The sequence below is a fragment of the Mytilus californianus genome, unplaced genomic scaffold (assembly GCF_021869535.1).
Source record: "Mytilus californianus isolate M0D057914Y unplaced genomic scaffold, xbMytCali1.0.p SCAF_3, whole genome shotgun sequence".
Classification (NCBI taxonomy): domain Eukaryota; kingdom Metazoa; phylum Mollusca; class Bivalvia; order Mytilida; family Mytilidae; genus Mytilus; species Mytilus californianus.
In genome coordinates this window covers 57,977,512-58,003,612 of record NW_026262679.1, presented here as the reverse complement: position 1 = coordinate 58,003,612, position 26,101 = coordinate 57,977,512, and the positions used below count along the sequence as shown (strand labels likewise).

General features: G+C 32.7%; 1 protein-coding gene across 5 annotated transcripts in view; it reads left to right on the top strand.

Moving 5' to 3' along the window:
* LOC127733014 (nuclear pore complex protein Nup107-like) overlaps positions 1 to 12,451 on the top strand; it is a 40,508-nt gene extending 28,057 nt beyond the window's left edge. For all 5 annotated transcript variants that reach the window (XM_052242267.1, XM_052242263.1, XM_052242265.1 and 2 more), the window contains exons 17-26: positions 280 to 398; positions 1,036 to 1,171; positions 2,214 to 2,377; positions 4,667 to 4,769; positions 7,168 to 7,256; positions 8,078 to 8,149; positions 9,443 to 9,616; positions 9,994 to 10,062; positions 10,581 to 10,748; positions 12,154 to 12,451. In XM_052242267.1, coding sequence (XP_052098227.1) covers positions 280 to 398; positions 1,036 to 1,171; positions 2,214 to 2,377; positions 4,667 to 4,769; positions 7,168 to 7,256; positions 8,078 to 8,149; positions 9,443 to 9,616; positions 9,994 to 10,062; positions 10,581 to 10,748; positions 12,154 to 12,258 — 1,199 coding nt within the window. In that variant the 3' untranslated portion in view covers positions 12,259 to 12,451. The remainder of the gene's footprint in view (positions 1 to 279; positions 399 to 1,035; positions 1,172 to 2,213; positions 2,378 to 4,666; positions 4,770 to 7,167; positions 7,257 to 8,077; positions 8,150 to 9,442; positions 9,617 to 9,993; positions 10,063 to 10,580; positions 10,749 to 12,153) is intronic.
* Positions 12,452 to 26,101: the final 13,650 nt, after the last annotated feature.

The window sequence follows — 26,101 nt, the reverse complement described above, 5'->3', positions numbered from 1 at the left end:
ATGAGTTTAAACATACATTGGTTTTAATTTCTTAATTTGCATTCACATCCTAAATTTTTTAATTGTCCTGAATATGCATGAAATATATTTTGGACTGGATGTTAAACAAGTAACATTCAATCAGTCAAATATTTGATCATGCTGGTTTAAGCAAATGACAATAATTTTGTTTAGAAATTTATTTTAAAGAAATTTCATACTTTGCAAATTTTTAAGATGTTTCATAATAAAACATTATAAATGATATTAAGCATTAGTGATTTTTCTGTTATCTTTCAGAAGTATTAGAGGTAATGGCACAGTGGATTCATACAGACAGGGCAAAGTTACATACTCATCTGGTCAGGTTTATGGCTCATCTTGTTTTGTTCTTCAGAGGTACCAGACAAGGATTTAGGGTATGTAAACTGAAGAAAATTATCTATCCAATATTTTACGACATGTAAAGAGCAAAATGATTGATTTAACATTGTAAATGATATGAATGGCATCAAGATGATTTAAATGAAGATCAGTTTCTCAATTTCCTTGAAGAAAAAGTAAACTATATTAGGTTTATTGACTGTTTGTTAGGTATACATGTCCTTCTGACAGGAGTTATTTGACCTTGACTTCTTTTTATAGATCAGTGATCCACTCTTAGTTTTCAGGCTTCAGTGGGTTTTTCAGTTACTATATATAATAGAACTTCATTTAGTCTATGAAATAGTTTCATGGTTAACTGATCGACAATTAGTTTTTCTTCTTAGGTAGTATCTAAGATACTCTGGGTAGAATATATCTAAATGTTTAATTGGTTTATAATATAGAATAACTATAAGTAGTGTAAGATGTATGTTTCTTTGTGACAGGGGTCAACTGACCTTGACCTCATTTTCATAGTTCATTGATTAGCATTAAGTTTTACATACATTTAGTAACACCTCATCTTAAAGACTGTCAACAAAGATGCATATTATAAACCTTTAATCAATTAAGTAGGTGAAACATTCCAGCATGTACACTTTTTTTTTAATTCAACATTTGATTTTTCAGGATGATTATGTAAATGTAATATTAGAAGCCTATGTAGAGGACCTGATCCAGGAAGACAAAAAATCATTAGTACCACATTTCATTGCAACTTTACCACCAGAAATGCAGATTTTATGGTGTGCTCGATTCTTTGAAGGTAATTTAAATAAAGATAGTTACTTGTTTATTGTTATATAACATCTTACTTATTTCTTTAATTATAATTATATAAGAAATGTTTATTTTTCTTATTCAACAGATAAGATAGAAATCAATGCTGGTCAAATTAGATATTTATAACTATTCTTTTATCTGTTGAAAGCTTCTATTTATGCTTAATTAATGTTAATATTTTTTATCATGGTAATTAATTGCAATTTATAATACATACTGACTGTCAGAGTGAAACCCTCAGGGGGTAGTCAAGGTCATTTAACACCCCCGTTGAAATAGTATAATACATGTATATCACTGATAATGTGAGACCTTGTTGGTAATTCAAGGTCGTCAAATATGAAGTGATGAACAAACTGTTAATGACAATAATCATTGATGATACTATATCCTAGACCTGGCTTTGCGGTAATAAAAATTTCAAGCAGGATTATGGTATTCAGACTCAGAAATCAACCAATCAAACTACTGGATTTGGTGTTTCGAGCACAAATTTCGTACACTTTGAGTACTGAGTGAAGTTTTATGACTGAGGGCCCTGCTCTTATATACACTTAACTAATCATACAGTATCTTGATTATGGTTAACCCTTGAAAAAATGTAATTGAGTGAAAAGAAACCTTTTTCTATATTTTAAGTAAAGAATTCCTGGTTTCGCATTTATTTCTTTAGGAGGGAAGTTTTGCTTTGGTAACGAAAACAATTGAAAGGGGCATCTTATAATAATTATTGTAAAAGACAAATCATTTGTAAAAATGAAAACTGCAAAATTGCCCTGTTTATACAACTGTGTCCGTCTGCCCTCAGTTGCTGGCTAGATCACTGCTTTGCATTTGTAAACAACATTTTTTTGTCTATTTTTTGTATGTAACCTTTTTAATGGTATTGGTCTGAAAAATGCTATGACAAACTAAATCATTTGGAAAAAAAAACAATATTTGTTACATTATTTTGCCCTATTGAGAAAACAAATTAAACTTATGAATGGAAGATAATATTTTTGATTTCCAAATAATTATTGCAGGAATTACAGAATTAGGAGAAAGACAGCAGTGCTTGGAGTTGGCAAGAGAAGCAGGACTAGATGTTCAATCCATTACAAAGACAGTTGTAGAAAACATACGTAGCCATCATATCATTGATTTCAGCAAAAACTTAGAAGCCAACATAGATACAAGTATTACAGAGGTATACATGTTTTATAGGCTTTTTCCTCCCTTTCTCAAAATAAGATGAACTTAATAAGTCTCATTTCTGAGGGCAGAGAGGTAGCAATGCCATATAAAGAGATTATTGAGTATGGACATGTTCAGTGCAGGTACTTACCAAATACTCCATTTTTGAATGACATCATCTTACAATCAACTTTGATGAATGTGTTCCTTGCCTGGCTTTGGCTATACTTTTTGGCCTTTTTATATGACCGGTCATATATTGGTATGACGTCGTTATCGTCGTCCAAAGACACATTGGTTTTCCCACTGTAACTTTAGTTTAAGTGAATGGATCTCTTTGAAATTTTACCATAAGGTTCAATACCACAAAAGGAAGGTTGGGATTGATTTTGGGGGTTATGGTACCAACAGTTAAGGAATTAGGGGCCAAAAATAAGCATTTTTAGTCTCCAGACAATAACTGTGGAACGGTGTATGGATCTCTCTGAAATTATACCACAAGTTTCCATACCACAAAAGGATGGTTAGGATTTTCTTTGGGAGGTTATGGCTCAAACCGTTTAGGAATTAGGGGCAAAAAAAGGGGAAAAACAAGGTTGTCCTGGTTAATGGACAAATACTTTAGTACAAAACATAATTTAAAGCAGTGTAAGGGAGATAAATCAAATACATCATTTGAATTACCTCCCTTACACTGCTTTAAAATTATGTTTAAAGCAATGCATATTTATAAAGGAAGACCAGTAAAAATATCTGCAAATGTTGCATCTTTTTTTTTTACAAAAAAATCCAAATGAAAGATTTGACACCATATTTTAAATTCTATTATAAAAAAGGTTAAGTTAGCACTATGGTAAATTTAAATGGGTTGTTATGGTTGCAAACTCCATTGGAAATTTGAATTGAGATTATGACCATATCTTGAGGGAAAGAATTTTTTTGGGGGGAACAAGTGTGGGGGGGGGGGGGTTAAAAAGAAATTGTGGGGGGCAATTTTTTCTCATTTCAGATTTCAGAAATTAAAAAGAATTATTCTTCAAATATTATTTTTTTTTCAAATTTCAAATATTGAAAAATTTCAAGAAGTAATCTTTAATTGCACAGTATGGCGCATTAGATTTGTAAAATCTTTGACCACATTTATTTATTTGTTATGCCGAATCTAACCGTGTATTTAGATTTTTAATTTTGGGTCCAGTTTTCAAATTGGTCTACATTAAGGTCCAAAGGGTCCAAAATTAAACTTTGTTTGATTTTAACAAAAATTGAATATATGGGGTTCTTTGATATGCTGAATCTAAACATGTATTTAGATTTTTGATTTTGGGCCCAGTTTTCAAGTTGGTCCAAATTGGGGTCCAAAATTAAACTTTGTTTGATTTCAACAAAAATTGAAATATGGGGTTCTTTGATATGCTGAATCTAACCATGTATTTAGATTTTTTATTTGTGGGCCCCGCTATCAAATTGGTTCATATTGAGGTCAAAAGGGTCCAAAATTAAACTTTGTTTGATTTCATCAAAAATTGAATTATTGGGGTTCTTTGATATTCCAAATCTAACCGTGTATTTAGATTTTTAATTTTGGGTCCCGTTTTTTAAATTGGTCTACATTAAGGTCCAAAGGGTCCAAAATTAAACTTAGTTTGATTTTAACAAAAATTGAATTCTTGGGGTTCTTTGATATGCTGAATCTAAACATGTGTTTAGATTTTTGATTATGGGCCCAGTTTTCAAGTTGGTCCAAGTTGGGGTCCAAACTTTGTTTGATTTCAACAAAAATTGAATATATGATGTTCTTTGATATGCTGAATCTAACCATGTATTTTGATTTTGGATATTGGACCATAATAGGTAAATTAAAAAAATTTAAGTTCTTAGACCACATTCTTTCTGTGTCAGAAACCTATGCTGCGTCAAATATTTAATCACAATCCAAATTCAGAGCTGTATCAAGCTTCAATGTTGTGTCCATACTTGCGCCAACTGTTCAGGGTTCAACCTCTGTGGTCGTATCAAGCTGCGCCCAGCGGAGCATTTTATTGGTTTATAAGCTCTTTATTGTTTAATAAGTTTTGGACTTTCAAATATTTTGGCCTGGAGTATCGCTGATGAGACATTTATTGTCGAAATGCACATCTGGTACAGTAAGCTTGGTAACAATAATATTAAATTATATTTTCTGAGAAATCTTTCAGCTTGTTTTAATGTGTAACATATGTTATCATTGTATAACTCTTTTTGAAATTTGATATACAATTTGATTGATATTCAGATTTGTTGATTATGTTTTTTTCTGCAGGATGATAAGAAAAAGATAGATTCTGTTGATTGGCTGGTATTTGACACTTACCAAAGGTCAGAGGCAATAAAGCAAGCTAATGCCATCATGAGGGCATTTGTTGGTACGTGAAATGTTTCCATATAACTTCCATATAATACAGTGTTCTCCCCAGGCCCTTAAAGGACCGCGGGCCCGCAATGTATAATTTTTTACCGCGGTGGTATCGTTCTTACCGCGATGTATAATTTTTATCCGTGGTGCTAAAATTTTCAGTTAAAAATCGTAAATCGGTAAAGTTTTAAACGACCTGTTAAATCTTTTCTGTGCGGTATAAAATTCCAGGTGAAATTTGACCAGTTCAACACAGATTGTTTACACCACGTGATCGATTTACCTTATGAGGTTAACCTTGTTGATTGCATTTAATCGATGTAATAAACACTTGTAACATGATTCTTTTGTGTTTTATTTAAGAATTCATAACTTTATGATCACAGATAACTATTTTATGGCTTCACTCTCCACCCAAGCACTGACCTGTGACAAGTCGGTAAATACGGTCCGGTAAATACTTTGTACACAAACAGTGTCTTGACCCGATAGGTACATTTTGTGTACATCATAAAGGTGGCTCATTACGTATAATGGACAACTATACATTTCCCAATTCTTATAATAAATATAGTATTATATGTCTCTGATTAAACCATGGACAATATTATCATTAATTATGACATAGTTATTGCATGATAGTCGGGTTTCAAACTGTAGTATCTGTCTGTACATATCACATGACCCAGTTAGTTCACGTAGAATATTCAAGTTTATTTACAATTAATTGCACTCTATTATATTTTATAAATAAAATGCATGACTGTACCTTAAAACTGGATATTTATATCCATAATCAATGAATAACAGAAGTAATTTAATTCTTGCAAATTTTATCCATAAGCACATGTTAAATCTATTTATATCTACTTCCTGTCATTTAGGCGGAAAAATAGGGTGACTTAGTTGTTGACATTGAATATGGTTACTTATAGATCTATAGACCAAAGATAAATTTATAGATTTAGGAATTCCTTTTAAATGGTTCATGACAAATAAAGATTTAGATTTCTGGGCAGTATTAAGTCTGTATCTATGTTTGATTATCACCAAAGACAAGAAAGGTTAATATTTACATGAAATCTATGGCAAAATGTTCTAAAATTTATGAAAAATTTCTTTTTATTAAAATCTAAGATAGAAACTGGTTCAAATAATATTTGCAATTGTTCTTGTTAATTTTATATTTTCTTATGACAAGAATCCTTTCACATACAACAACTTTTTTCTAGAAACTAGAAAGTTTTTTAAATAGAACATTTTTGTTAACTTTTGAATGATATTTTATTTTTTATTGATTTGGGATTTTATAAAAGATTTAATTACTTTAAATTCAGATGTATATTTTATTATGAATCATAATTTATTTATTAAAAAAAAATATTAGAGTATACAAACTGTTTTGTGATTTACTTCTATTTTACCAATAATTTTCTGAATCAATGTCTACATAACTAAGTACCACAGTATTAAAAAAAACAAGAGACATAAAAACTACAGTAACTAGAGCTTAGCGACGCGATGCGACACGACTGATTGCATGAAATATTTCACCAAGAAGTCCACACGTGTTACCCTGGTGCTATCCAAAAATCCTGGGGAGAACACTGTATAATAGTTCCAGAAAAAATCATTTTCAAGTTGGAGTGTTTGATTGCATTTGCATATAAATTTCTATTAGTTGTTTAGATTAGAACATATTTCAACAATGAGTTTATTAGCAAAAAAATCCATGGTTAAGGTATTTATGAAAAAGTGCTTTGCAGACATCCATGTCCTTTTGTTTTTTTAAAACAGCCTGCATTTTGTTATAACTGATTTATAAAGTAAAATGTAAAGGATATAAATAGGCTTTCTAAAACAATGTTTCTGTGGATTCATTATTCGTAGGATACCAATTTTTGTGGATTTTGTGGTTAAAGATGAAGCACAAATTTCAATGTTCAACGAAGTACAAATTTCCTATAGGCTTATATTCAGACTTTGACAAAACCACGAAATCAAATATCCAGGAAAATGCAATATTTCCTCAATTTACAAAAATTGGTATCCACGAAAATAAGTATTCTTGATTGAAATGTCCAACTTACTACAGAAGTTGTTATTTTCACAAACACACTACCTTCATAATCCCTGTCAATTGATATTGTACTCAAATATTTACTTCAGTAGTAGAATTACATAACAAAACTCCAGTTAACTGCATCAAATATTACTGTTTTTATATATGGAGAAATTGTTCTGGTTGTCAATGCTTTCCATGCAAGTCTGTTTTTCTTTTTTCTTTTGGGGTTGATCCTTTGGATGACAGATTATTGCAATAACTGATTAATATGGAAACACAGTCAGTATATTAGTAATACCCATTAAGATATGACATATTTATTGAAGTACTTTGTTTATTTCAGCTGTGAAGAAATTAACTGCAGCAAAGGAATTATTTGATAAGCTACCACCAGATTCTATAGATGTTGTCTTCAAAGTCCAGTCAATGCAGGTAATTCTATTATTTGTTGTAAAAAAAATAATAAGCTACTATAGACACCATAATGATGAATTGACCTGAAATTTTTGAAAATGATACTGCTTTTCTAAAAAAATTTAATTTGCTCAAGACATGGAACATTTGACCCACCACCCCAAAAAAGTTAAAGGTTACATTGTATTCTTCTTTACTAACATCATGATTAATTCTCATATGGTGTATAATGTACGAGTGGTTACTAAATTCTTCATTCATCTGATATTCAAAACTATAAGCCAAGCATGCTAAATTTGTTCAATTAGAAATGATTTTCCTGATTAGACTCCATCAGGAATACATAGAGTCAAAATTTTGGCACAGTAAAGATGTATAGATAAAATCAGACTAATAAAATCTGAAGAGCCTAACATAAATAGCATTGTTAAACTTTGAAGATGGCTTTTTGTGATAGAGTTAAAACCATGCAGTTATAAAAATAAAAACAGAAAATTTTACAAGATATGTGTTATAAATCATGGGTCATGCAATGTGTGGTTTTGTTGTTGAAAAAATGTAAGATAAATCATGGGTCATGCAATGTGTGTGGCATTGTTGTTGGAGAAATGTAAGATAAATCATGGGTCATGCAATGTGTGTGGCATTGTTGTTGGAGAAATGTAAGATAAATCATGGGTCATGCAATGTGTGTGGCATTGTTGTTGGAGAAATGTAAGATAAATCATGGGTCATGCAATGTGTGTGGCATTGTTGTTGGAGAAATGTATGATTTTTATCATTAATAAGGATGATGAGGTATTAAAATTGTGAATTTTATAACTTTTTATCTGTTACAGACAGGAACTACAGATTTATCTGCAGAAGATGAAAATTCCATCAGAGAGTTTATTTGCCACAGAGCTTACTTGGTAAGTAGTACTGTGAATAAAGTTGCCTTGTCTGCAACAAAACAAAAATAGTAAACCTTGAAAATATCTTGCATTTACTTATGATAATGGCTGTAACAAATCCATGCATTTTGTTTGGTTTGTCAAATCAATTTGAAATATAATTAAGAGCTAGTTAAAAAAAATTGAAATAAGAATTTTTCAGTTGGAACAGCCCATATCAGGGGACTCTACTTTAGATTTATCAGAGTTCCTCCTGATCTATTTTGTTTTCAATTAGCTCTATACAGAATTTAAGTTGGAAAAGATGAATAATCACTGGCCGATCCAGAAATTTTCATAAGGGAGGGGGGGGGGGGGGGGGCACACTGACTGCCATAAGAGGGGGCCCGCTTAGTCATGCTTCAGCGATTCCCTAAATAATCAACTAAATTTTTCCCACAAAAGGGGAGCCTGGGCACCCTGCCCCTTCCACTAAATCCGCCTCTGATTATTCTCATAGTTTTTTCAATGCTGCAAAAGAATTACAAAGACCATAATAAGACTGCACAGGGTGATATAGGTCCAGGGAAGAGCGATTATTTTAATTATTTTGTCCTATTGCAAATTTCTTGTTGTGTACATGCTATAATGCATCACTGATAAGTGTCATAAAAAGCCAAGGAAAATTTCCTTGTAAGATACTTTTTAAAATGAACATTCAATCAATCCTGTTTTGATTCATCAAAAGCTAATTTTGATAAGTTCCAGTTTTTAAACCAGATTACCTAAATCCAGCTGTCTCACCTGGAAAACAGACTTCAAAACTTACAATTTCTAAATAACCTCTTTATAGATTTCAAATTAAAAACTGATCCATACTCTATGGCTGTAGGTACAGCAGACACAAAAGGATTGGTGTTCCAGATTGCTATAAAAACCATTGATTTGGCTATCGTGCACAGCCAAGTTTTGTCTGCGTTCCCAATTGCCATTGCAATGGAAATGGATTTTGCAATCATGCACATCAGATTTCAATCTGTGTTGCCTATTGCATCTGCCATTCCTATAGCCATTAATAGCGTGTATGACCAATTAATTCAAAATTAGTTAACCTATATATACTACCATGGGGAAGTTTAATAACCTTGGTGATCTGAAAAGGTCTCGCACAGTCTGCTACCAGTATATAGACTTTTTATAGTTTATGCTGTAGGCCACCATTTATGGCCTTATGTTCCATCGGGGACAAAGAAGATAGGTAGGTAGGTAGTAAGCCACCATATTTTATATGTAAATATATAAATTAATGGATTTTGTTTTTTATCATTACAGGATGCTATGGATAGTTTTAATGATTGGTTCAACACTTATCATCATACACAGCCAACGAAACCTACATTGTCACATGGTGCTACATTTACCGAGAAAGTTGCTCATGAACATCGTATAAAACAGTATGAGGCCGAAATGGAGAGATGGCGACATAATCTAATTTCCCAAACTAAAGTAAATAGTAAATTTTAAATAATAATTTTTTTAATTTCTGTTTAGATGCATTGAGGGTTTTTGTCTTGACTCAAAGAAGTCGCATAGACGAGACTAAGTCATGCTGTTTCGGTTGGTGTCCTGTTGGTTCAGGCAAAAGCCTTTCAATTGACAACTTTACCATTATTTAAGTTAAAAAATTCACAAAAATATTTATGATGGAGTATAAATTGTAAAAAGTAATATTAAAATTACACAAAAGATGGCAAATTACTATGGAAAGTTCATAATGAAAGTAAGATTTACACATGCAGTAAGATTTCTAAGAACAGAAACAAAAAAGCAAAAAACACACATAAAGCTTCTCCTAAAATACTAAGACCTTATCTTCATTTTAGACAACTAAAGGAAAGATGTACAATGTACTGTTATTTGCTGATGGTGGTTGGATGGTGGATCAGAAAGAGGTAATACATACATGTGCACTTGTCTGGCATACTGTATAGTTGTACGATACGAAGTAGCAAAGTTTGATTAAACATACAGTATGAAATAGTCCTTAGATAAGTAGCAATAGCTCTTATTACATTGGAATATGAGAGGGAATTTTGGTCTTATGTTTTGAAACTAAGACAAGTCATCAAATAAAATAATTTCCAAAAGTAAGGGGTCACAAAACTTATGTTATCATACTGCCACATCTGTAGTAAGTGATTTACATGACCTTAATTGATTTTAAAAATCATCACCTTTTTATACCTGCAAGAAAAACATTTAGTTCTGTTTTAAGCTTCCATTCAATTCTTTTTGTAAAACGATCTTTTTGAGAAAAGAATCTATTCCAACGAATATGAATATCTGTTTTTAGAATTCAACAGAATTTCTTAAATTTTATGATAATCTTACTTATTTGGATTCCCATATGACCAGATTTTGAGGTAAACACTTTTTTTTATGGTTCTAATGTTTTTGTTGTATATTTAAGGAAGAAGAGCCAGACCAGAATAAACAACAACAGATGAAGCTGTTACGTCAGCTAGTTTTACCAGGACTTTGCTTCTTACTCCATAAAACATTGCACACTAGTCAACAGTATGCCGAGTGTTTACAGCTAGCTGATGTTATAGCATCAGAACAACATCTACTTTATAAGGTATGACCAGTCTGCCTTGAAAAGTGTCTTCTTATAATCAAGTGTTAATAAAAACAACCAAATGATTTGTAAACTTGAAAATTCTGATTTTTGTCTCGCCTGTAACGAAAGTCGCAGTATGCGAGACATAGGTATTACTATCTGGCGGCGGCGGCATAAACTATTTGTATAAAGCTTTATATTTCAGAAGGTAGAAAAACCTGGATGCTTCATATCTTGTATGCATATACCTTATGTTACGAAGTTTCCGTCTGTCATATGTCCAATGTCCTTGACCTCATTTTCATGGTTCAACGACTGCTTAATATTTTTTTTTAGTTTTTTTGTCATGTGAATTTCTCACTTATTATGAGCAATAGGATAACCATATTTAGTATTTGGGTTCCTTGCAACGTCTACAGGTCGGTCAGACAGGGTTAACCTGACCTTGACCTCATTTCATGGATCAGTGATCAAGGTTAAAGTTACGTGATTATGTCCGTTTCTCAAAAATTATAAGCAGCAGGTCAACTATATGTGGTGTATGGAATGATTGTAAGGGGTACATGTCAGTCTGGCAGGTTTCATCTGACCTTGACCTCATTTTCATGGTTTATTGGTCAATGATAAGTTTTTGTGTTTTGGTCTGTTTTTCAAGTACTATAGGCAATAGGTCAACTATATTTGGTGTATGGAAGGATTGTAAGGTGTACATGTCTGTCTGGCAGGTATCATCTGACCTTGACCTCATTTTCATGGTTCATTGGTCATGAATGTCAAGTTTTTGTGTTTTGGTCTGTTTTTCAAGTACTATAAGCAATTGGTCAACTGTATTTGGTGTATGGAATGACTGTACTGGGTACATGTCAGTCTGGCAGGTTTCATCTAACCTTGACCTCATTTTCATGGTTCATTGGTCAATATTAAGTTTTTGTGGTTTGGTCTGTTTTTCAAGTACTTTAAGCAATAGGTCAACTATATTTAATGTATGGAACGATTGTAAGGTGTACATGTCTGTCTGGCAGGTATCATCTGACCTTGACCTCATTTTCATGTTTCATTGGTCATGTTAAGTTTTTTTGTTTTGGTATGTTTTTCAATTATCATAAGCAATAGGTCAAATATATTTTGTGTATAAAAAAATTGTAAGGTACAGCATTTATCTGACCTGAGTTTCTGTAATGCTTTAAGTTAAAACTTTCAACATAAAATCAATGACCAGTAAAGCATGCGAGACATTTCAGCGTGTGCACTCTTGTTTTGTCTTTGAATTGTTGAAAAAAAATAAAATTTGGTGGTTATTTTATTACAGAATCCATTACTGGATATAGGTTTGCTTGGTGTTTAGATTTTTTGCTGTATTTTATTAGAAATATCAGAATAATCAATCATTTGCATAAAATTAATTTTGCATATAATTTTGTAGGTTTTCCGAAAAGACGAGCTTCAGCAGCTTTTGAAATTGCTACGAGATTCATCATTAGCTGTACTGGATCAGAACAGAGACACTCTAGGATATGAACTGGATTAGTTGTTTATAAGTCTCTGTGGAAGAAAAATACAGTGCACCTCTATGAATGCTTATGATAAACCACACTATCAAATTGTGTTCATTTATTGTGTAACTGACAAGAAAATAGTCAAAGTGTGAATGAAAAAAAAGAAGAACAAATGACTTATAATTGAGAGATTCAAACAAAAAGTCAATAAAAATTATGTTTGTAGTATGTTTAGTTTCTCGCCAAAAATAAATCCAGACTGTCGAAAATTAAAGTATCAGTGTCATGGAAGAGATCATATTTTATATTTCCTACAAATGAAAAATGCATTATCGCAGGTGTTTCGTTTACCATGTAAGATCATGAAAATTATCCCAAAAATTGAGACACAGATGTTACTTCTTGAATAGCTTTAAAAATGATACAGAAGATGTACATATAGACATTGTGTATTTTATCTTCCTAACTCCATATTAACTACAAAGTTTTAAAGGTATGGGGATTTCATGCCAAAAATGTTCACTTTAAATAAGAATCCAATAGCTTTGCAGCATTACTTAATGCCATTAAATGCAGGTCAGTAGATAGATATAAGAAGATGTGGTATGAGTGCCAATGAGACAACTCTCCATCCAAGTCACAATTTGTAAAAGTAAACCATTATAGGTCAAAGTACGGCCTTCAACACAGAGCCTTTGCTCACACTGAAAAACAAGCTGTAAAGGGCCCCAAAAATGACTAGTTTGTTTTTAACTGCTGCTGCAATTACCATTTTAGAGTTATGCCCTTGACTTGGTCTAAAATTGTAAATTTGGTTTCAGACTGATGACATTAGTCTGCTTACTTCATTTTGACCTACATTTACTGAGTTTCCACTGGAGAAATTTTGGTTCAGCACCTTAAATTTTTAGCTTACCCGGCCCAAATGGCCAAGTAAGCTTTTCTCATCACTTGGCTTTCGGCAATGTCTGTTAAATTTTACAAAAATCTTCTCCTCTGAAATTACTGGACCAAATTTAACCAAGCTTGGCCACAATCATCATTGGGGTATCTTGATTAAAAAATGTGTCTGATGACCCGCCTGTCAACCAGAATGGCCAACATGGCAAAAAATAGAACATATTGGGGAAAATGCGAGTTTTATGTTATATCTTGAAAGCCGCTAACAATAGAGAAAATCTGACAGGGGCAGAAATGTTCAGAATGTTGTGATCTACCTTCTGTCCATTTACATCAAAACTGTCAGACAACTTCTTAAGGAAGTTTTGCCCTTAAATGATGAATTTTATGAATTTTGTTTTTTTTCCTACTATCTTGAACAATATATTAGATAGAAAGAAACTTAAAATTGCAAAAAAGATGAGCATGACAAGATCTACATATAAGTCTAATTTTGCTGAAATCGTTAGTAGACACTTTATATATGAGTGATTGCCCTTAAATGATTTTTTTTAACCTTTTTTTGTGTTTTGGGCAAAAATTATCAGCAATACAAAATCAACAAAAAAGAGATTTTTGTCATAAATTCTATTCTAGTCTACAATGTTGAAGAGAATCCATTGTTGAAGATGCACATAGGTCTTTGTTGGTGACATATGCTCTTCAGAGCCTCCAGTTAAAACAACTCAATAAATATAGTGTTGACCACTTGCAAAAAAATTATTAACACTGACATTACAGTTTCGGTTGCGACACAAAAAGTAACTACTACTCTTTTTGGCTTAGTAGTCTAGGTAGTTTTTCAACATCTTTCTTACAATTTTTATACCCCACGTAAGGTTTCATTTAGTATGGGATCCTTATGTTTTTCTGTTGTTTTAGTCTGTTAGTCCATAACATACCTGGTTCATGTTTTTGGTTATGGTAGTACATCAACTTGACTCTTAGTACACATGTTCATAATTACTTGAACTTAATTTATATACCAAATTACAGTTTTTACCCTGTTTTTATGGTTCATTTAACATACAAATGTGAAAGTGTAAAATAAGTGCATTCTCAGGTCACATCGATTGAAATGTAGTTAACATTATAAAAATAAGGAGATGAGGTATGATTGCCAATGAGACAACTATCCAGCAAAGTTCAAATAAAGTGGATGTTCATTGTGATGTTAACTTTTATAATTATATTATTCTTATTCTTATTACTGGCTTTGGGAAGGACACCATTAAACACTTAATGGTTTCATATACATCAGTCAACCATTCTTTGTTTCTACTTTATGTACATTGTTCAAGTCACACAATATTGTCAGGTGAGTTAAATGTTAAGATACTGTAGTGCAATCTACTTAGTACAATGATATTGAACCTATTTCCATTATATATATATAAAAGAGTCAAATCTATGTCCAGCCTCAAATCTGTTTCCTGTGACGTCATTAGACTCAAATCTTGTGTCTGTCCTTTTTATGAGGTACACTTGCCAAGGGATTAAAATCTGTGCACTTATGTTTCATTTTCAATCTGTTGGAACATTTAGCCATCATTGCTTTGTTACTGATTTGAGCAGCATAAAAAGGGCAGGGTCAGTGTCGAAATCTCAAAAACAAGTAAAGCGCAGAGTCCGTGCTGAAATCTCAAAACTTAGTTAAGCGCATGGTCAGTGCTGAAATCTCAAAAAAGTGAAGGGTCAGTGCTGAAATCTCATAAACTAGTTGAGCTCAGGGTTAGTGCTGAAATCTCAAAAACTAGTATATTGAGATCATTATTTAGATCTGCTTCCCTTATCTTGTGCCATTTACATCTTACTTCTTGTTATCAGTTACAATATTTATCATTACAGGCCATACAATTATCTACAATGACTAAGTTTTGCAAGTTTATATTGGTAGATTTCTGACCTCTACAAGTGTACCTTATATTAACCTTTTTTTATAAGCAAGCAAACCATTTCTGTCTGAGCAGACACCAGGCCTTATGGTCATAAAAATTTGGAGCATAATTATCGTACTCAGAATTCAACCAATCAAAATGCTGGATTTGATGGTTCTAGAACAATTTTGCAAGTACTGAGTAAAGTTTTACAACTCTAAGCACAGAGTCCTACCAAAATATGACAGTGAAACATTTGTAGCTAAAAATACACATGTGTATACCAAACATTAGTAACACAAAGTGTATGACTTTGTGAAAAGGACATACATTTAAAAGAAAAAAGACTTCAATTTGTGATGAAATTGAGGATAGGTCTCTAACAGTTATTCAATTCAATAATTCGTCCTGAATATGCATGAAATATTTGCCATTAAACAACAATCAATTCAATAATCTGCAAAGGGCTGTTTCCATTTAAACATGCATGGTACGGAAGGAAGGCACTTTCAAAATGGGATGACCACCTACAGAAGCAAAATTTAGAATTTCTCTTGCATTTTCACTGTACGGTACTCAACACCCACCCATAGTTAAGATTTTGACACGCCTTCCATGGGTCCATTGAATGTATTAACGGAATAACCTTATAAAACAGTATAAATAATACATTTATCTCCCTTTGAGGAATTGTGGTAGATAAATCTAACCAGAGACATATATTATCACCCTTTGAGGAATTGTGGTAGATAATCCTAACCAGAGACATATATTATCACCCTTTGAGGAATTGTGGTAGATAAATCTAACCAGAGACATATATTATCACCCTTTGAGGAATTGTGGTAGATAAATCTAACCAGAGACATATATTATCACCTTTTGAGGAATTGTGGTAGATAAATCTAACCAGAGACATATATTATCACCCTTTGAGGAATTGTGGTAGATAATCCTAACCAGAGACATATATTATCACCCTTTGAGGAATTGTGGTAGATAATCCTAACCAGAGACATATATTATCACCCTTTGAGGAATTGTGGTAGATAATCCTAACCAGAGACATATATTATCACCCTTTGAGGAATTGTGGTAGATAATCCTAACCAGAGACATATATTATCACCCTTTGAGGAATTGTGGTAGATAAATCTAACCAGAGACATATATTATCACCCTTTGAGGAATTGTGGTAGATAAATCTAACCAGAGACATATATTATCACCTTTTGAGGAATTGTGGTAGATAAATCTAACCAGAGACATATATTATCACCCTTTGAGGAATTGTGGTAGATAATCCTAACCAGAGACATATATTATCACCCTTTGAGGAATTGTGGTAGATAATCCTAACCAGAGACATATATTATCACCCTTTGAGGAATTGTGGTAGATAATCCTAACCAGAGACATATATTATCACCCTTTGAGGAATTGTGGTAGATAATCCTAACCAGAGACATATATTATCACCCTTTGAGGAATTGTGGTAGATAAATCTAACCAGAGACATATATTATCACCCTTTGAGGAATTGTGGTAGATAAATCTAACCAGAGACATATATTATCACCCTTTGAGGAATTGTGGTAGATAAATCTAACCAGAGACATATATTATCACCCTTTGAGGAATTGTGGTAGATAATCCTAACCAGAGACATATATTATCACCCTTTGAGGAAATGTGGTAGATAATCCTAACCAGAGACATATATTATCACCCTTTGAGGAATTGTGGTAGATAATCCTAACCAGAGACATATATTATCACCCTTTGAGGAATTGTGGTAGATAATCCTAACCAGAGACATATATTATCACCCTTTGAGGAATTGTGGTAGATAAATCTAACCAGAGACATATATTATCACCCTTTGAGGAATTGTGGTAGATAAATCTAACCAGAGACATATATTATCACCCTTTGAGGAATTGTGGTAGATAAATCTAACCAGAGACATATATTATCACCCTTTGAGGAATTGTGGTAGATAAATCTAACCAGAGACATATATTATCACCCTTTGAGGAATTGTGGTAGATAATCCTAACCAGAGACATATATTATCACCCTTTGAGGAATTGTGGTAGATAATCCTAACCAGAGACATATATTATCACCCTTTGAGGAATTGTGGTAGATAATCCTAACCAGAGACATATATTATCACCCTTTGAGGAATTGTGGTAGATAAATCTAACCAGAGACATATATTATCACCCTTTGAGGAATTGTGGTAGATAATCCTAACCAGAGACATATATTATCACCCTTTGAGGAATTGTGGTAGATAATCCTAACCAGAGACATATATTATCACCCTTTGAGGAATTGTGGTAGATAATCCTAACCAGAGACATATATACTAAATTTAAGTATATATGTCTCTGTCCTAACTGACGACCTCAATCACTAATCAAGAGTGTTCACGCTGAAATGTCTAGCATGCTTTACTTATCATTATTGAATTTATATTGAAAGTCTGTAATATGAAGGGTTTACTACATGTATCACATACACTTAACATTATCAAATACATGTAAATGAGGTCAAGGTCAGATGAACCCTACCAGACAACATGTACACCATGCAATAATTCCATACACCAAATACAGCTGACCTATTGCTTATAGTATCTGAGAAACAGACAAAAACACGAAAACTTAACATTGATCAATGAACCATGCCAGACATGAACATTAACGCTTCTTAGAATTTCTTTATATGGTACAGGTCCGCAGGTCAACATGGAATCTCACCCGAAAGCATTATTTGGACACCGAGTTAACCTTTTTTGGCTGTTACTTCTCAATGTTGCATGCTTAGAAGAGAAACAGTAAACACAAAATTTTCAAAAAGTTGTTTGTACCATCTGGTAAACGAACCTACCACCAACAAGTCGATTCGAATGATTTATGAAATATAGGCGGAAGGGGATTGTTATAAGCTAGTTGCAGTTGTATTTCGGTTTTAAAAACATATTCACAAATCTTTCATTTCTTGAGGTGTTGTCAATAATATTATGAGTTTATTTGTCGTTTCTGTAAACACTTTCGTAATATAAAATATGAGCCCATTGTAAGAATATGTTTAATCATTGTGTCAAATATAGTAACACTTTGAAAGGTACATCCTTCAATGAACGGAAAGGTCTATTTACTAGTATATGAAAGAGCCTTTGTCGATCACCTAGATTTATGTCCATCTTCAACAATGGACACTCTCCAACATTGTAGACTAGAATAAAATTCATGACAAAAATCCTTTATTTTTTGTTGATCTTGTATTGTTGATATTTTTTTCTGTTTACAGTTTATCTCTATCTTAGTTGTTGCCCAAAAACACAAAATAGTCGTCATTTATGAGCAATCACATCTATAAAGCGTCTATTTAAGATTACGGCAACATTTGACTTATTTGTAGATTTTGTCTTGCTGACAATTTTTTTTTTATATTTAAAGTGTATATATCTATCTTTTATAGTTTTCAAGGTAGTAGGCATAAACGCAAAAATAAAATGGCAAAAATCGTCATGTAAGATCAAGAACTCCAATAAGGAGTTAACAGACGATTTAGCCATGTTGACTTATTTGTAGATCTTGTCTTGATGATCATTTTTGATATTTTAAGTGTCTATCTATCTATTATCGCTTTACTTTTTGAGATATAAGTTAAAAACTGTATTTCACCCCTTATGATTTATTTTTAGCAACAGCCACAATATTTGTTAATGGATTAAATCCCTAGAAACAATATAGATATTCAAGTAATTTTTTGTAGCATTTGGCACAGTAGTCTGAGGAGAAGTTTAGGGAGACGGGTTGACGAACGCCAAGTGGTGACATTAGCCCGAATTGGCTTTTATGCCATGTGAGCTAACAATCTATTCTTTTTTACACAATAGGATTCCCAACCCCTGATGATGAAATTGTCATACCACAAGCGTGTATACAGCTTGTATACATATGGTCACATCTGTCTTCATCCAGTTAATCCCTTGCCAATGTGGGGCGTTCGTTAGTTCGTTCGCGGGCAGTCATGTCTGATCTAAATGGGGAAGTTTAATCCGATGCCTCGTGGTGAGAGAGTTTCCACGCTCTATGAATATGCTCTCTAAATATACTTTACAATGATCTTTTTCTTTTATTTCCATTCGTTACGCAGATAGACAGTACAACTTGAAATTCATGTACGTTTGATATAGGAACGTATCCTTATCTTAATGTATATATATATCTTCCACAATTCAGCTATATGTGATTTGCACGTGACTTTGAACATTAGCTATTTTTTAGACTGTGCTTACTCTATAAACATTTTTTAGACTACCTGTAGTATAGCTCAAGGAAACGGATGTATAAATGTTGAAGAAGAAGATGTTCGTGTTGCGTTCTTTTTCGTATTTAACAGAAGGAAACTAGCTTACGTGGACCTAACATAATTAAACGACTTTGTTAAATCTACGTATCAACTTGAATGTAATTGTTCATTTTTGTATTTGTTTACATTAACCTTCATTGCAACGCTTCAAATATAACGATCCATTTTAAGGTTCTTGTATGATTTGCGGCACCTAGTAAGATTATGTAGTGACAAGATTTGTATAAACTTGATAGTCTTCATATCAAAATGCTGACGTACTGTTTGCTCGGATAATTGATTGACTATATGCACCACGTATGTCGAGTAGTAGATTTTTCTGCACCGAGTTTTAGCAGAACTGTTTTTATCAAACTTAGTACAAGAAATGCATCTTGCGTAGAACTCTAAAACTTATACCCCGTGTCTAAAATAAGTGGTAAATAATTCAGTAGTAAACAGGTGTGCCATCAACACCAAATTCTTCAATAACAAAAACCATTAATCAACCATTGACGAGTTCCCAGCTTTTGACAGGTACATACATAGATACCAGGGTTAAACTAGTTTTTTTTAAATCTCAATCCAGTAGCTTTTTATCCAAATCATTGGACTAACAAAAGGTACATACAAAAACATATTATAAAAAATTTTACAGGAAAAGGACTTTACTCAGAAAGAAAATAAAAAAAAACTTAAGACACTGATTACAATCCCGATCTACCGATCTAGTGTGACTCGCTTACTCACGTAGTAATAAGCATAGCGAAAACACAGATCTTATTTAGATTTCATTTAAGAGGTAAAAACAAAAGCACAAAATATATAAACTATAAAAACTAAAATCAAAACACACAACTTTCTGATTCAAATTAATACCGTCCAACACTGTGATATTGCTGCTGTGACTTCAATTTCATACATCAACGTCATAACCAGTAGAAGTCGGCTCGATCTTGTGGAATGCCCAGAATAAACTATAAACTACATAATTTCAAACAGAAAAATATATAAATTATTTTAAGATCGCTTCAATAGCTATAAAACCAGGTTTAATCCACCATTTTCAACATAAGGAAATGCCTGTACCAAGTCAGGAATATGACAGCTGTTTTCCATTAGTTTGTTGTGTTTGATCTTTTGATTTTGCATTTGGGCTGTTTTCTGCTCTTTCCGTTTTGAATTTTCCTTGGAATTCGGTACTTTTGTTATTTTACTTTTTTCAAACTTTAAGTCAGCAAATTAATATTCATCTTATTGTAGAATTTCGGGAATTTGTCTTCAGGGCACAAACTATAAAACAACCCCCTGAAAGTAAAACAGCCGAAAATAACTAAGTTCATCGAATAAAATAATGAAGTAAACGACAAAAGATTATTAAAAAACAGCAGCTTTTGTTCTCGTGTGTTAGCACTAGAATGATATCAAATAAAGACTACGTAGTCTGAACATGTCACTTAGGTTCTTTTTTATGCTCCTATATTCCTTTTCCTTTGTTTCTACTATTTACAATAGAAAAATTAAACCAGAGAGAAATAAAGCCCTTGCTGAATTATGCAGACTCGAACTGCCCGTTAGGTTGCACTATGCTCCCGGTAGTCGTTTCTCCGTTCGTTAACTACAAGGAGCTATTTACCGTAATGTAGACCTTTTTAAAAAAGAGAGGCGAAAGATACCAAAGAGACATTCAAACTCATAAGTCAAAAATAAACTCACAACGCCATGGCTGAAAAAGAAAAAGACCAACAGACAAACAGACAAACAGACAAACAATAGTACACAAAACACAACATAGAAAACTAAAGACTGAGCAACATGAACCCCACCAAAAACTGGGGGTGATCTACGGTGCTCTGGAAGGGTAAGCAGATCCTGCTCCACATGTGGCACCCATCGTGTTTAAAGAAGTTTATACGTTTGCAATTTAAAGACATATGTTTAACAGGCATACGTTTTTTTTCCTCAACATCAGCTTTAGAAAATTGCATCTTACCAGTAATTTGAATTTAATCATGCGTTAAATCATTTGTCGTTTCCAAAAGCGGGCTATTTCGGATTGAAGGGCTAAATTACAAAAAATGGCTTATAGGATGCTTCGGCTGTTTTCTGCTCTTTTGTCGGGTAGTTGTCTCTTTGACATATTCCCCGTTTCCATTTTCAATTTTATTATGTATATATATATATATATATATATATATATATATATACGAGGCTCCTTGCTGGAGACAGTAGCAGTAACATTTTGCGGTGTTAGGCTTGTTTTTGAGATCTCAACTCCACTGCTTTTTAATTCCAATCAATAGATTAACAAAGTGTACATAAAAGATCATACTATAAAGCCATTACTATCAAATAACTATATACTAGTAATAGATAACAAAAATAACAAATAACAAATTATACCGTATCAAAGTATGTTCGCAGTTACTGATAGTAAGCTCAAAGTTGTAAATCTGCTGCTGAGAAATCATACCTTCCTTCAACTACAGGAGTCGCAGCATACACCTAATTTCTGTTGTTATATTTCACAAAGGATTTCATACAGCACCGTCATAAACAATACATTTCAGTTTACATTTGCATTAGGTAATGACCATCGCCATCAACTTACCTCTCAAGGAAAATACAAAATGAGGATTGATATGGACGACTTCGAAAACAACCGAAAGTATGCGTTGTATGACAAGTTCGATATAGGTAACGAAAGTTCCGGTTATATTTTGTATGTTAGTGGTTATTCTGGCGATGCAGATAAGCTTTTCTTAATCTTTCAAACTTTGGAATTTATTCTTAATCAATAATGATATTTATTTTTCTTCTTTGCATCTCAATTTGATGAGAGGGAAAACATGACTGAAGACGTAATATTTTAACATTTTTTTGCAGATGTTAAGTCTACTGTTATTTCTAAACTATGATTTAAATGCCTGTTTGCATTCGTTTCCGAAATGGATTTTAATGACAATTATAATACGGACCAGGATCTCATCTTACACATTTGATTTGACCAATTAAAAAAAAATGTGACTGTGACTTGACTGTTAGTGTTGCTTTCCACCTATTGCAACTAATTCAAAATCTGACCAAATTGCAGTTTGTTTTATAAAACCAAACTGTTCAACTGGTCAAAAATTTGAACAAACTGCTGTAGAAAACCACAGTCAAGTCATGAAAGTGCAAGGTGATAAAATAAGGCATACTTACAATCCTATAAGACATTAATTCCACTTCAATGTTATTATGAAAAATCAGTCTTACAGTTTGTATAGACAATTTATTGTTATTGTCATGCTAAAGGTGATGGATAGAAATTTTGAATTGCTATAAAATGTCCAAACTAAGCTTTCATACAATTTTTCTTTCGAAAAGTCTTCTATATTTATAAGAATCAGATATTAACCTAAAACATTATCCATTTGAATTTATCGCACCGCGGGTAAATTATCACGTCGTGATTGGTTTAACGCCGTCACGTGGTGACCCCCTATGGAACCGTAGGGGGTTAGTAAATTTCATAGGGGGTTCATGACGTCACGTCACGTCTACTGTTAATGGTGATGTTATCTATTGACGTAGTTGTATTTCATTGTTTATTTTTCTACAAAACGCAGCAGGAAAAGTCTGCGTGCGATAAATTCGTTATACGGTTCACTACTGACCCCCTACGAATCCATAGAGGGTTAATAAAATTCATGGGGGACTCGGCCTACCCACCCCTATGGATTTTACTAACACTCTATGTATCCGTAGGGGGTCAGTAGCAAACCATATAACTTATAATAGAAGACTTTTCGAAAGAAAAATTGATTATCGCTCATGGAAACTTCCTAACAACGTATTGTAATTTCACACATATTTCACTGGTTGGTCTTGTGTGGACGAGACGCACGTCTGGCGTATTAAATTTTAAGCCTAGTACCTTTTGTTAGCTATTATTCGTGTGTTTCTTTGTCCTTTATGTTCTCCCATTTATTTGTATTGTGGTCCTGTCATGTGATGTTGTCGTTTTGATGTTGTGTTTGACGTTGCCATAAAAGCGGGAGGTTTGGCATGCCACAAAACCAGGTTCAACCCACCATTTTTTCTTAAAATGTTCTGTACCAAGTCAGGAATATGGCCATTGTTATATTATAGTTCGTTTCTGTGTGTGTTACATTTTAATGTTGTGTTTTTGTTGTGTCGTTGTTCTCCTCTTATATTTGATGCGTTTCCCTCAGTTTTAGTTTGTAACCCGGATTTGTTTTTATCTTTTTCGATTTATGAGTTTCGAACAGCGGTATACTACTGTTGCCTTTATTTACTGAATATAAAATGTTTTAATTCAAACGATGTCTGATTCTTGACGATTTTCTACAGCAGTTTGTTCAAATTTCTGACCAGTTGAACAGTTTGGTTTTATAAAACAAATTGCAATGTGGTCAGAATTTTGAGTAAGTTGCAATAGGTGGATAGCAACACTAACAGTCAAGTCAAATTAATAACTGTTGGCTTAGATGATCAGATTATCAAACATGTATCAATCTGCTTCAATTTTAGCTGTTAGGTAAAAGTAATTGAAAGCCTTGAAATTATATTATTTTCACCTAGTTAAGAGATGCGATTCATCAAGAATGAGTTCATAAATGGCAAAACAAATGTGCCTAATACACACCTTTGGTCTAAACTACATGTATTTTGATATAGTTTATTTGTATCTCGCTTTGATCCTCTCACGACAACATGGTCATTTAGTTTAACGGTTCAACTAACAGCAAAGGTAATATACTAGCAGTCTACAACTATTACCATATTGATGTATGGTAAAAAGTATTACCTATAATTAAGATATACTGAAAATACAACTTTTTGATCCATAATTGCATTCATATATTATCTTTTATTGTAATATCACATGCATCCTCTAGAAAACAGACCAGGAACTCATCTTACCCATGGGGTTTGATATCAATTAAAAAAACTGTTTAAAATAAAATATTATAATGAAGACGACTCGAACTGTAAGGAATCTGTTTGAATCTGTGATCAGATCAAACTCAGGCAATAAGGAACCAACCATGACACTAATAATATTTCAACACAAACTATAAAACCGAAATCTAATGATAGACTGGTACACTCTGCATAATAATTTGAATATCAAAATAATAAAAAATGAAAATGAAAATATGCATTATTTATTGGCCAATATTTATGTTCAACTATCTAGGCTTTGCGGATCATCATGACTGTTTCTTTCAGTGAGTAGTGATATCCCTTCCAGTGGTACCAGTTGACTCCAGTAGCAGATGATTTGTGTTTCCCTTTCAGATAGAGACCATTCAGGTTGCTGTGGTGACATGCATTATACCACCAACCTCCCTTGAAGTCCACTGCGCATGACTTGCCCCATTTATCGTTATCCCTATCTTTTGCCGAGAATTTCTGTCCATTCTGAACTCAAGTCATATCCAAAATACGTAACAACGATGGTAATGTTAATTATGTAACTATGTTTTCGGATCTAAAAATAATTTGTTACAATTAATAAACTAATCATTGCGTTTTCCGTTGAAGAGACGTTGATTATCAATTTTATTTTGACCATTCTTTGTTTAGCAATTTAAAGTTATCAAAATATCCAAAGTGTTTTGAGGTGAAAGTTGCTGGATACGTATGGTACGGAAAAATAAATCGTACTGTGAGAAGAAGTAAAAACATCAATAAAATTCACTTTTATTTCAATTTGGTTTTGTTTACTTGTGCTTTGGATACCCCTTCTAATTGTCAAAATTTCAATTTACGGAAAATTTACTTTTTAAAGATTCGTTCTTTTTTTACATTGGCTGTGACACAATTTTTTTCTTGAAAACAGAAGTTTTGATATTTTATTCATATATATTTTTTTATTTCTTCATGAAATAGCAAATTATTTATTAAATAGATACCATGAGCAAATTTCCAAAATTGAATACTTTGATACACATGATTGTGTGATGTTTACTGATATAAAGTTTTGAGAGTTTACAATAGAAACGGGTTGAAAGCAACCTTATTTTATGTTTCGGTTATAATACCTAGATAAAACATAGAAACGAACAAGATATTTGATGGGTAAATTTGAGGCCAGGTCAAATGTAAAGGGGTGTTCGCAGGGAAAACCTAATGAGCTATAAGGAATGTAAGGTAACAATAATGGTTTGACCATAAGGGTCGTATATGAGCTAAGAAGAATTCTAGTTCAGTGTCACTAGTCGCAGGTCTACGAAGACAATGACCACGATACGTACGGTACGTGATTATGACGAGGGGGATTTTAACGACCTTGACTACCCATGAGATTCTTGCACGGTCGGTCACGTGATTATGAGAGATTGTAGTCTCTAATATGGCATTTCATCGAAGGACAAGGTTGAAGCCAGTTCTTTCAGACTTTGACAAGTGTTGTAGCTTATCAAGTAAACATTGTACCTTATCATACAAGGCATAGCTTGTAGGGTATCAAATTCTACAATAAGGACAAGTTTGTCCCTTACACAGGACAAAAAAGTAATTGAACAAATTTGTATCAGTGTATATAGATTGACAGGGAAATGATTTTTATAAATGAATTTAACTGTCAAAGAAAGAGCAGTTGTACATATTTTAGCTATTGATACCATTTTATGAATACAATTAAAGTTTTGATTAATATGAAAATAGAATATTTCGGATC